At 38.8% G+C, this 12320-nt stretch overlaps 1 protein-coding gene across 7 annotated transcripts in view; it reads left to right on the top strand.

Moving 5' to 3' along the window:
* PPFIA1 (PTPRF interacting protein alpha 1) overlaps positions 1–12320 on the top strand; it is a 52921-nt gene that overhangs the window by 23874 nt on the left and 16727 nt on the right. For 5 of the 7 annotated variants that reach the window (XM_039724992.1, XM_039724995.1, XM_039724994.1 and 2 more), the window contains exons 8-19: positions 502–648; positions 1178–1312; positions 2424–2507; positions 3007–3138; positions 4519–4581; positions 5600–5679; positions 5927–6059; positions 6711–6934; positions 7076–7307; positions 10510–10661; positions 11255–11427; positions 11551–11644. In XM_039724992.1, coding sequence (XP_039580926.1) covers positions 502–648; positions 1178–1312; positions 2424–2507; positions 3007–3138; positions 4519–4581; positions 5600–5679; positions 5927–6059; positions 6711–6934; positions 7076–7307; positions 10510–10661; positions 11255–11427; positions 11551–11644 — 1649 coding nt within the window. Of the gene's footprint in view, positions 1–501; positions 649–1177; positions 1313–2423; positions 2508–3006; positions 3139–4518; positions 4582–5599; positions 5680–5926; positions 6060–6710; positions 6935–7075; positions 7308–9763; positions 9794–10509; positions 10662–11254; positions 11428–11550; positions 11645–12320 lie in introns of all 7 variants that reach the window. The other 2 variants (XM_039724998.1, XM_039724993.1) reach the window with 2 other exon arrangements.

Raw genomic sequence — 12320 nt, forward strand, 5'->3', positions numbered from 1 at the left:
TTTTTAAGTGGACAAACCTATCTAGATATTTCATTAATAGATTTAGCATTGCCAACTTCAGCAGGTTCTGGAAGAGATGCTTGATCTTATCATTCATGCTTAGCTTATTACTCTTGCTTCCTTTTTTAAATGATGCACTTGGTTGAGGAACCCCTTTAATTTCAGCGGTGTGGTTGACAGTTCCTGTCACTGCTGAATCCCTAATCTCCAGGTTTCCACATATCCTTATTAGAATAGAAAGGGATCTTAGTTAAATCCCAGGACACTCTCTGACCATCCCCAGCAAGTCAAGATTTGCTCTGTGTGTACCATTGGAAAGGAAAGTAGCGGATCTGTGGTGTAAGGTAATAAAGACCAGTGGGTTTTAACTGTTTTAAAAAGCCATTTCTTTCCACTTCATTTTTTTTCTGAGAAAAATAACCTGATTAAAAAAAAAATTTTGAAATTATTTTATTTTAAATTATCTCTCAGATTCTGACTTCTGTTGTGTGTCTTGCCCAGACCCTGGCCCAGAAGGAGGACATGGAGGAGAGAATCACCACTCTGGAGAAACGCTACCTCGCTGCACAACGTGAAGCTACATCCGTGCACGACCTCAATGATAAACTTGAAAATGAAATTGCCACTAAAGACTCCATGCACCGACAGGTTGTGGTTTCAAATGAGATGAAGTACATTTTGCTCAGCATAAAGCTAATGGAGATAATTAATGTTCATGCTGTGCTGAAGCACTTTGCTTTTAGGGAGATAAATATCAGCTGTAATGTGCTGTTATTAGTGATTGTTTTTCAGGAGCTGGAGTCCTACATTGCAGAGATTTTTACCCTGGGAATAAAGATGAGGCAGCTTTACTGGGAAGGGGAAATGGTTTTGAGAAATGTAGTGCACTTTATCTTGGGGCAGCAGGGCTGTTGTCCCTATTAATTGTGGATTTTTAAGTTACTGTATGTGTAAACCTTACTTTTGTGGGTGAAAATTACTCATTCTGAGCTAAACTTTTTACGATTTTGCATAGTGTGTAGTGGTTTTTACAGGCTATTGCTTTAGTGAGAGAGGAAGTTTGAGAATTGAACATGAAATAGCCCAACTTCATAAGCCAGAAATGGTTGTTTAGCCAACTCTTTCTAACTAATCACTTCTTTAACTCTCAACACTTGCTGGCCATAACCCTGTGCAGAGCGAAGATAAGAACAGGCAGCTGCAAGAGCGACTGGAACTGGCTGAGCAAAAGCTGCAGCAGACCCTGAGAAAAGCTGAGACTTTGCCAGAGGTGGAAGCTGAGCTGGCACAGAGAGTGGCAGCACTTACAAAGGTGAGTGGTGGCACAGTGTCCTCCAGACTCCCTCCATTGGAGTCCCACTGCAGGAAATCTGATCCTAGTGTTGGTTTGGTTACATTGGGTTTCCAGTTTTCCCACAAATCATTCAGAAAATATTTATTTCCTACAGAAAATATTTATTTTTTTATACCTTTTTTTTTCCCATTCATCTCTCAGAAAACACTCTGATTTACTCTTTCTTTTTTTTTATTTTCAATCTCTTTTTTTCAAGTTTTGGCTCTTTGGAACTCAAGTGGGTTTTCTGTTAACACTTCTACATCATAAAAATATCTCCCTGAATTATTATTTTGGTACTTTTTATTAAAATTATTCAAAAATAGGCATAAAGTCTTCTAAACATGAACTGTTTCTGAACCTAAATTTCTTCCACTGCTAAGTGAAGCCAGCGTGGAGTGAGAGAAGTTGTGGTACTACCAAATATCAAGATTTTTAGAGGGCTGCACATGGAGTAATGAAATCTGAATCATTATATTTAGTTAACTACAAATGAGCCTTTTCAAGTGTGTGTGCATGTTTTCTTTCAAAGCCTTAGTTTCATTTTTTCCCCTGTTATCTTTCCTGTCCCTAACTGGCTCTGTAGTCTGACCTTTTGTCTCCTGGGAGCTCTGCTGCTAAAGATGCTAAAGTTTTGGAACTTGCCACCAAGCTTAGGAAGGTAGAATTTGTATCTTAGTCCTTGTCTCTGCTTGCTGCTTTCTGCTTTGCCATGATTACTAACAAAGGGTCCCATCGTCCAGGCTAGTGAGGAGAAGCTGAAAATGCACTCAGTCTTTACTTTTTATTTATTTTTTTGTTTTCTTTCTTGGGGATATGAATGAACTTTGCTGTTGCAAGCTTGTTTGCAAATAGTAGTAGTTGATTCATGATGGGACTTAGGGGTGAGAGGTTTCATCATTTTGCCACTTCCCATCTGAACTCTTGCAAGGTCCTTTTGGTGATAGAAAAGCATCTGTTCTGCATTGTCCTTTATCATAAATGGCAGTTGTGCAAAGCATGTTAGAAATATTCCTGTGCCTCAGTGTTTCTGTGCTTTTGGAGCCTTAAAAGTCCCACCCAAATTCTAATTTTGCTCTCAAATTGACAGGCTGAGGAGAGACATGGCAATATTGAGGAGCGGCTGAGACAGATGGAGGCACAGCTGGAAGAGAAGAATCAAGAACTGCAAAGGGTACTGCACATCATTTTGACAAAGATAAAAACCTGAAAGCATGAACCTAGTCCTCTTTGTTTCTCAGCTTTAAAATAAAGCTAGAGTTTAGGCTGGCTGATAGTGAGTCACTGTACTGTGGCTAACCTTAAATCTCAAGGAAAATGTGCTGAAAGTCTCCAATAAAAGTTTGAAGGAACTTGCTGAATTAAATGACTGTGGAAAAATTGGTTCCTGGGTTACAGATAATAGAATCCATTCTGAATTGTGCCTTTTTCAATTTTTTTCAAATGTAGGCTTGGATTTTTAAACTTCAGACCTTGGATCACTTATTAAAGACTGAAGTGTCCCTTAGATTCCCTTTACAGAGCCCTGGAGGCACATGCAGTGTTCCTCTGGGGAAAAAACATTGCTGTTAAAAAAAATGCATTTGGATTAAAGCAAGCTTGCTGCCTTCATAACCTGGAAATTAGATATATTGCAAATCTGAAGGTTTTTCAGCAGCTTCTTTGTATCTCAGGCTAGACAGAGAGAGAAGATGAATGAAGAGCATAATAAACGTTTGTCAGAAACTGTTGATAAGCTTCTGTCTGAATCCAATGAAAGGCTCCAGCTTCATCTCAAGGAGAGGATGGCTGCCCTGGAAGACAAGGTAACAAGTCACATTCCAGTAATGAATGTGTAATTCTGTAATGACTTGTGCCTTTTGCAATGTGTCTGTAACTTCAGCAAATAAACACAAAACCTTTATTAATAAGTAGTTGCTGTTAGGGCTCTTTTTTAGTGTGGATTTTGAAAATGTCCTCTTAAAAATAATTGTTGAGGTTGTCCCTGGGCACTGCACTGCGGTGTTGAGAAGGCAGCTTTTAAGAAGCTTTATCCTTTTTTATATGACTGGTGCAGATTGCATAAATAGGCTCATCCAGTGTAATACAGGAAGCCTAAAGCATTGGAACTTTGACCTTTCCAGTACAGTTTCCTTTGTTTCCCACTGCTTTTGGCTGTACCAGTTCCCCTGAGTCATTGTGGGATTCCTGCAATTTGCTTTTCTTCTCAGGTAGCTCATTTTGGGACACGTTATATGCATGTAAATGGGCTTTTCCTGCACTGTCAGTGCACATCTTGGACCTTTCTCCTGCACTCAGTTAATCTCTTCTGACACATTTTTCACTCCTTCTCTTCTGCTTTTGGATCTAGATCCTTGTGGATTATTCTTCCATGCACAGCTTGAAGTTAGATCCCTTATTCTTCATCCACCAAAGCAATGGCTTCTAAAGTGGCGCTTTGCTTGTGCTGACTTTGAGTTGCTTGGTCTTGGATTAAAATATATTTGGTTTCTTTTACTAGAAGGTGAAATGACAATCTGGGAAAATGTTTCAGGAAAAGCTGAGCGTCTTTGGTTTTACAGTCATGGCAATAAAATGCTTTGGAACTCAAATGGTGTTTCCAGACTTGTGCTGAATGTTTGCTTCCTCTTGCATTCATGCATAATGCTTGAATAATAGGTGATGTCTCGGGGTTGACCCTGGCTCCCTCTTATCTTCCAAACCATAACTACATTTGCAAATAATGAGGAAAATCTACTTGTGCTTTACTGTAGTTAACAGCTTCTAGAAAAGTGTTCTTGTTGAGGCTTCCAGCTCATTCTTTTATGCTAAGTTGGGAAGAAACATTCAGGTAACATTAAGATTTCGTTCTGATCATGTGATTTTTCTTGAATTACTTTGAATTATTCCATAATTATTCCCTTTTTTTACAAGTTAGACTGTGAAATGGAGCTTTAAAAGGCTGCTATTGCTATTAAAGATTTATGGCACCAGTACTATTACTAAATCCATTATTTAGAAGGCTGTACACCTGGAAGGATAAACCTTCAACTATAATCAAAGTGAAATGATGGAAGCAATCAAGGTTGTGTAATTTAAGATGCATTTGTGTAATGTGGACTGCATTTTTTGTGATACACATCATGGTTATGGTTTGTAAGTGTAAAGCTTATGAGTGCCTTAATTTGTGATGCCTTTAATTTCAGAATTCACTTCTTCGAGAAATTGAAAATGCAAAAAAACAAATAGAAGAACTTCAGCATGAAAAGGTAGACTCTGCATTTCTGAAATATTGTCTTTGAACTTAATTGTTGCCTTGCTTCATAGCAAGATCAGATTTTAATTCCTCATAAAACTTAACATTTCCTGCTCTGTTTAAGAGAAAGGAGTTGTTATTGCTTATTTTATGGTATTGTGTGCCACAGTTTTAGGGGGATTTTATAGGTGATATATAACATTTTAGTCCAGGACTTAACACATGTTTGAATATGTGAAGTGCCTGGATATATTGGCAATTGGCCAAAGTTTGGAGATTGTGTAGAATTTTTATACAGTTGTACATATGACTTTGAACAGCAAAACCAAATGAGAAATACTTTTAATGTTGGGTATTTTTCCTTAAGATTTTCTCAAAGCATTAAATATCACAAAATGCTTGTGCAACTACTAACAGGTTTTTTTATAAGTTTTAAGAACTGGGGAGCAGAGGGAGAAATATTTATTAGACTTGGCTACTCCTTAGCAATAGCTAAGGTGCCTGATGTTCTGCTTGTCCTGGAAATGACAAGGTCCCTCCTTACAGATGTTCATTATCAGCCACTTCTTCTTTTATTTACGCTTTTGTTGTTTTCTCATTCATTGTATTTCTCTGCTGTTAAATTCTGAGTTTCTAGAGCGTGTAAAAATGTCCAAGTTAAAAGTGAATGCTTTTAGATCCTTTTGTACAGAAAGCTTGAGCAAATCTTCTTGTTTCTTGTCATCATTTTATTATAATAAACTTAGTAGCATGTGAACTCATAGCTGCTTTTAAAATATATTTTGTCATTACTGGAGTCAGGGAAGAGAGGCAGCAGAATTATTCTGGGATGCCCTTTTGTGACAGTGCTGTATTGTGTGTAGCAAAACCAATGTTTAAATAGGTGAAGGCTATATGTTAAAATCTGTTCTTTTCAATCTGTTCTTTCAGAGAAATGAGATAAAAAACTTCAATGGGAGTTTATAAATTTGTATTTGACACTAATTTTTTTTTAAAGCATATTATATATTTTTTTCCATTTATTTTTCCAGGATCAACTTGTATTAAATGTTGATGCATTAAGGGCTGAAAACGACCAAGTGAGGCTCAGAGCCACATCACTTCATCATAGGTACCAGCAGTAGTTTGGTTTTTTCCTATTTTCTTTAAGGTCGCTATGCTAAATACAATCTTGTATATTCTAAATGAAAATATTTCAGTCATAGCGATAAATTCCATTTTATAGAGCATATAAAACAATTTTTATACTGCTTAAAAACAACTGGCAGTGGTGGGACAAGAAAAATCCTTTGGCTGGCTTTTTTTTTATTTGTTTCTTTCTCCGTTTGTAAAGATGAAATGTTTGTTTTGTGTTGCAGCAGAGCGGATTTCAGGTTCCCTGTGCCACCCTCCTCTGTGGGGGACAGTCACACAGACTCCTATGGCACGTCCTCCGTGCTGAGGCGGCCCCAGAAGGGGCGTCTGGCTGCTCTCAGGGACGAGCCTTCGAAGGTAAGGACAGAAAATACAAATAACAACACAGATTTATCCAGTGCATGAGGCTAATCCTGGCGCAAGGAGGTTTTAGGATTGGGAAGACCTGGCAATAAACTCCTGAGTTTTACAGATCCTGTGTTACCGACTCATGAACAGCTGCTGGTCCTTTTAAGTGTTAGCAAATAGCTGCAGGATTATGGTTTGGAGCTCCTATTTTGTTTTGTTTTGGTTTTTTTTGGGTTTTTTTGGGTTTTTTTTTTAAGTTTTGTTTTTTAATTTTGATAAGCCTGTAAAGTACAATTTGAAGCAGTTCTACTTTAGTGTCTGTATACTCTAATCTAATACATTACTGTTCTGAAAGCAATTTCCATTTCCTTTCAGGACACATGAGTACTCATTACATAAAACAGATATCATAGTTCCCATGGAATTGATAGCAGAATTCTACTGCAATTAAAAGCATGTTCTGCATCTTGCAGTTAAATTAAATTTAGTTTCCTACATTATAGCTTTTTTTTTTTTTCATTTCTCTGAGCACTGCTGTCTTGGATGTGTTTAGCATGTAAGTGGACTTACATATATTCTTTTAAACATCTTAATAAGCAGTAGGGATGTCATGTTTTTTTCATTTGAGCTTGGATTTATTTCTTTAATGGATTCTTGTAGGTTCAGACCCTCAATGAGCAGGATTGGGAGCGGGCCCAGCAAGCCAGTGTGTTGGCAAACGTGGCACAAGCATTTGAGAGTGACGTGGATGTGTCTGACATGGAGGACGACAGGGAGACCATTTTCAGCTCAGTTGATCTGCTGTCACCAAGTGGTCAGGCCGACGCTCAGACTTTGGCCATCATGCTGCAGGAGCAGTTGGATGCAATCAACAAAGAGATCAGGTATGGCCTCTGTGCTGTGGAGGTTTTGATAAAAATATGCTGGAAAATGGTAATTTCCCCACGTTTTTCTGCTAAACACCGCTTCTGTTTGCGCGGTCCTTGTTGGAGCGCCACGTTCCTGTGAGGCTCTTTTTCCCTCAGACTGATCCAGGAGGAGAAGGAGAACACGGAGCAGCGTGCGGAGGAGATCGAGAGCCGCGTGGGCAGCGGCAGCCTGGAGGCGCACGGCCGCTTCCGCTCGCTGGGCTCCATCGGCCCCGCGCTCGGCGGGGCCCTGGCCGGCTCCTCCCCGCCCGGCAGCGGCCGCTCCACGCCCCGCCGCGTCCCGCACAGCCCCGCCAGGGAGGTGGACAGGCTGGGCATCATGACTCTGGTGGGTAGCCACGGCCTGCTGTCTGCCTGCAAGCGCGTTCCTGTTCTCTAGGAAAGGGGTTCTTCGGTTGCCCCTTCCTCTCCTGCTTACTCGGCTGTATTTTTCCTTTCTCTAGGTTTTTCTACTGCTTCCTTTCAACTTCTATAAAAAGTGTAAGATACATAATGATTAGGAAAAACGGTCAGAGCTCAAGTCTATTATTTGGTCAACATCTCATGCCTAAGTATTTATTCCTTCTGTTGTTATGGTCTTTCCTCAGACTCCTCTTTCTAGAAGAAATAATGTTTTCTTTTCAATCACTTTCCCCATCTGCTTTAAACTTTATCTTTAGCAGTCCACTATTCCAGTAAACACTCAGCTAAAAAGTGATTTGCATATTAATCTTGAAGATTGGGATGGTATCAGTGCTGTATGAATATTAATGAGTGCTAGTGTCCTGTTTTAGGCAATTGGAGCCCAATAGGTAAAAGAAATATCAGTTAGACCTTGTAGTTGATAAAGTAGTTTAGTCTTAGGAGTTCAGAGAGTAGAGAAAGATCTTTTCCTTGTTTTGACATTCCTGTGACTGCTGAGGAAGGTTAATCCTTCTAGGAGCTGCTTTATGCATGTAAACACATCTGTAAAATTAAGATACAAATTTCTCCCTTTCTTATTTTACATAAATGTTACATAAAATGGACAATTAAAACCAAGTATTTTAGCTAAGCAGTTTTGCTGGCTTTTTAAAATTAATGTGCACTTACACCAAAAAGTATTTTTTCATAAAAGGGAATAATTTTTCCTTCTTTGTATTAAAATAAAAATCATCATACCAGCTCTAGCCATATATCCAGGGGCAAGCAGTCTTCTAAAAAAAAGCTGTCAAAATTCAGATTGTGGAGTGCTCTATCTTCTACCATTTCACAATAATTACTTAAGCTAAATATTTCTCATGCAGAAAACCATATACAAATTTAAGCAGCTCTTTTCCCCAAAACTAGATCAGGAGAATGTCTTGTCTGAAATCCAGTGCAATTGAAGAAAAGTGAACTGTAGTTAAGTTCACTTTAGATCCTAATTGTGCATCAAAGTCACTTGATCTGGTGTTTGTAGCTGTATTTGATGGGTTTTGTACCTGGCAACTGATTTGTGAAAGCTTGAAATCAAGAATTAGAGAACAAGAGCTTTCTAGAAACTTTAGGAAGAACTGTCATGGATTATTAGCCTGAGTTCTGCTGTGTCTTCCAATGTTTGAATAGAGAGTTACATTAGGTTTTGATCACGTAGGCAAATTATCTTAATGCCAGTGGTTATGCAGCTCAGTCAGTTGAAAGCCCCTCATGATTAAAAAGCTTCAACATGATGAATGGTGCAGCCTACAGCTCTCTTGAGCAGTCCTTGTGGGCAGTTCATTTCATGTGGTGAACATTTTCATTTTTATGCTCATCAAATTTAATGGGTGAAAGATCCAGTAATGGTAAAATGAGTCTGCAGTGCTTTATCAAGAACTTGAGGAAGAACTAGATCATCTTTAAAGATCCCTTCTATGATTCAGTGGACTTATGATTTATTAATGTAGTACTCTACAGTCAGATTGAACAAAACTTTCCATGTTAATGCTGCAAAATTTACATGTATTCTAAATCAAAAACAATTAAAAGTTATCCTTTGTGGGAGGGAAACAATATCCCTCCCCCCTGTCCCACTTCAAAGGGGACCAACTTTATTGTTGGTTGCAGGCTTTTTAAATAATGAGAGCTATTAAACAAATTATCTAAATTTAACTTTTGTCAGCATCAGTCTGAATAAGCTGTTTGTGTAACTCTTGCTCTGTGCACTGGCAGAGGTGAGCACTCCCTGGGGAGTGAGGATAGAGTTGGGTGGAGGATAAAATAAAAGTGGTGGTGACTTCCTGCTCAAACACTGCAGCACTGGAAAGCTGCAAGAAGAACAGAATCCTGTTACTGTATAGAAATGGGCTGTTGTTGACACTCTTTGACATTATTAAAGTCTTGGCTGCTTTTTGTGCAGTGTAGGAAGCAGCTGCAGGAATCCCTGGGAGGGATGAGTGCAGATGATTTATTAAGGCTCCTGTGGCTGACCTAGAGGTTCAAAGCAGGTCTCACCTTGTCAAAGCAACACCTTGCACCCCCACACACTTTTTTGGGGTTTTTTTTGCTGCACATATTTTGTGCTAATTTGCCAACAGTCCCAACACACTCAAACATCTCTGGTACTTTGGTAGATAACCAACTCTAAGTGTTTATTTTTTGCTTCCTTTTCCTCACTTCAGGGATACATTTAAGTAATCTGTGATTTAAGGAGTACTTCATACCCAGTATCTCTCTGTGCCATTGTTGTAATTGTTGTTTATATTCTCCCTAAGGTGTTTTGTCTGTACTAGTTGTCTTAGTCTGGCTACAGTTTACAATAAATACAGCTTTTCCAAATTTCTTTTCTTTGCATGCATCTGTCAGCCTAGTGATTTAAGGAAACACCGTAGAAAGGTAAAAATCTTTAGTTTATTTCATGGTGTGCCCCTTCATCTCCCTCCCTGTCCCCAGGATAACAGGAACATAAAGCATTTGCAGGGTAGCTCTGTAACAAAACAAGATTATGGTTTATCATTTTAGCTTAAGTGTGGGTTTGTTGTGTGGGTTTTTGTGTTTGTTTGCCTGTTTTTGCTGGTGTGGAGGGCTGTTGTGCTGCTTTTTGTTTGCAACCACTGCCTTGTAGTCTTCATGCATCAGTCTTGAATTTTAAAAGCTGTCAGTGCACACACAAATAAGTTATTCTTTCTGTTACTCAAACTTTTGTAGCCACAGGTGTCTAGAAACTGACTTCATAAAGTCAATGATCTTGCTGATAATTCTTTCCACAGGTCTCTTTAGTTTTTCTGTCTTTGCACTTGCTTGAACTGGGGACAGGTATATTCATTTTATGGTGCTGAAGACATTACTTTAGTTCTTAGCCCTATAAATGAATAAAAGAGAAGTGCTGCTTTCTCATTTCATTAGCTAAGACTGAATTTAGTAGTTTGTCACTGAAGGTAACAAGAAATTCAGAGCGAAATCAAGCAAAAAATAGGCAACTGCAGAATGGTAAGGGCAAGAGTGATCCTTTAACACTAAAATTAGATTCTTCCTTTCACTATTTTGTGTAGTGTTGATATTGCCTTCATGTTTTGGCATTGCCCCTCAAGTTTTCCTTCCTTTTCCATCAGTCTCCAGCTTCCAGAGAAGAGGTACGAGATGACAAAACCACCATAAAATGTGAGACATCACCACCTTCTTCACCTCGGTCCTTGCGTCTGGACAGAGTCCAGAAAGGAGCTCTGCACACAGTGAGCCACGAAGATATCAGGGACATTAGGAAGTAAGTAAGCTGGCAATCACTCAGACCTACCAGGAATTCAGTGTTCCATGGCATCAGAATAAAACCCCAAACTGCAGAGCTGTTCAGCCTGTAGGATTTTAGTCTGAGTGTTAAAGTGTTTCTCAAAAGTCAGGAGTGTGAACACATAAATGGGTGACTGTTACATAAACATTAGGAATGTAGATTTTGCTAATGCTTAGAAATGGCTTCATGGGAATGCTTTTGGTTCTCAAAGTCTACGTTAAGTTTTCTTCATGCTTGGGATATGAAAAATGTGACTCTTAAGTTTTTATTTAGCTATAAATTGAGAAATAACTTGCAAATTTGCCATAACTTTGATTGACAGATACTCTTTTCAAAGCACCTAAGTATCTGAGATGAATTCCACTCAAGTATTTTGAGCTTGGTCAGCCCCTTTCAGCCAGGAACTTCTGCCATCAACGTTTCTTTTCATAGTTCATAAAATTAACTGAAATTAAATTAATTAGCGAGTTACTGAACTTAATTAACTTGCACAGAGCCCTGAACTTATCTCTGGTGAATTTGTTGTACATGAGCTCCTTTATGAGTATTTTTTTTTTTTTTTGGTACAGTTCAACAGGTTCACAAGATGGCCAAACAAGTAATCCTAGTAGCAGTAACAGCAGCCAAGATTCCCTCCACAAAGCCCCCAAAAAGAAGGGGATCAAATCCTCCATTGGCCGCCTGTTTGGCAAGAAGGAAAAGGGACGACCTGGACAAGGAAGCAAGGAAGCTCTAGGACAAGGTTGGTTTGCTTTTTCTCGCACTGTGAGAGAGATGGCCTTGGGGCTTTGGTTTTACCCTTTCCTGATCAGTAATATTACAAAGGATTAAACTGAGAGTGACTTGAGTTTGGGGTTTTTTGTAGGTGGTCTGGGAGAAGCAGATGGTTCCTCTCAGGATGCATTAGGCCTCAGCAAACTTGGAGGTCAGGCAGAGAAAAACAGGAAAATGCAGAAAAAGTAAGTTATCAAATATTTTTAATCCTGTGTTAGTCATGTGTTGCTTTGTTTAAAAATGCTGTGGTTTTATTTTTGGTTTTGGGGTATTTTTGTCTAATATGGTGCTATGGCTTATAAGCTTCCATAGTTTTTTTTGGTTTTTTTACTTTACTATTTGTCCAAAACATTAATAGCAGCATAGGTCATGGTAAATTTGAAAGGAATTTAAGCTGAAAACTTACAATTGGACTGCTGTAATAAAGAAATCTGGAGACAGAAGTGGACTCTTATCAAAATTCCCCCAAATTTATTATATTTCATACCTGCTTTGGGAGGTATTAAATGTAATAAATTCCAAATACCTTTAATTCAAATGGGAGATTTCCTAAGTTGTCCCTGGCTCCTCCAGAGTGTGGAGGAATTGACAGAAGGGAAACACGAGATGCTGTGTGCAGACATCCCTTCCTGTGTATGAATTTGCTGGCTCCTTTCTCTGTCCCTTTGTGTTGTTGCTGCTGGCAGCTTCTCTCTTCACTAATTTTTTCACTTCTGTTTAAGATTGTCTGTTGAAATCTTTTTCTTTGCACCATATTGTCCTCCTTTCTTCAATTTTTTAAAATCAATTGTGACTATTTTTTTATGGCACCTTGCATGCAGTTACCTTCCCCTAGTCATGAGAATTTTTTTACTTTGTCCC

This window comes from Passer montanus, unplaced genomic scaffold, assembly GCF_014805655.1.
Source record: "Passer montanus isolate IOZ18808 unplaced genomic scaffold, ASM1480565v1 scaffold54, whole genome shotgun sequence".
NCBI classification, from domain to species: Eukaryota; Metazoa; Chordata; class Aves; order Passeriformes; family Passeridae; genus Passer; species Passer montanus.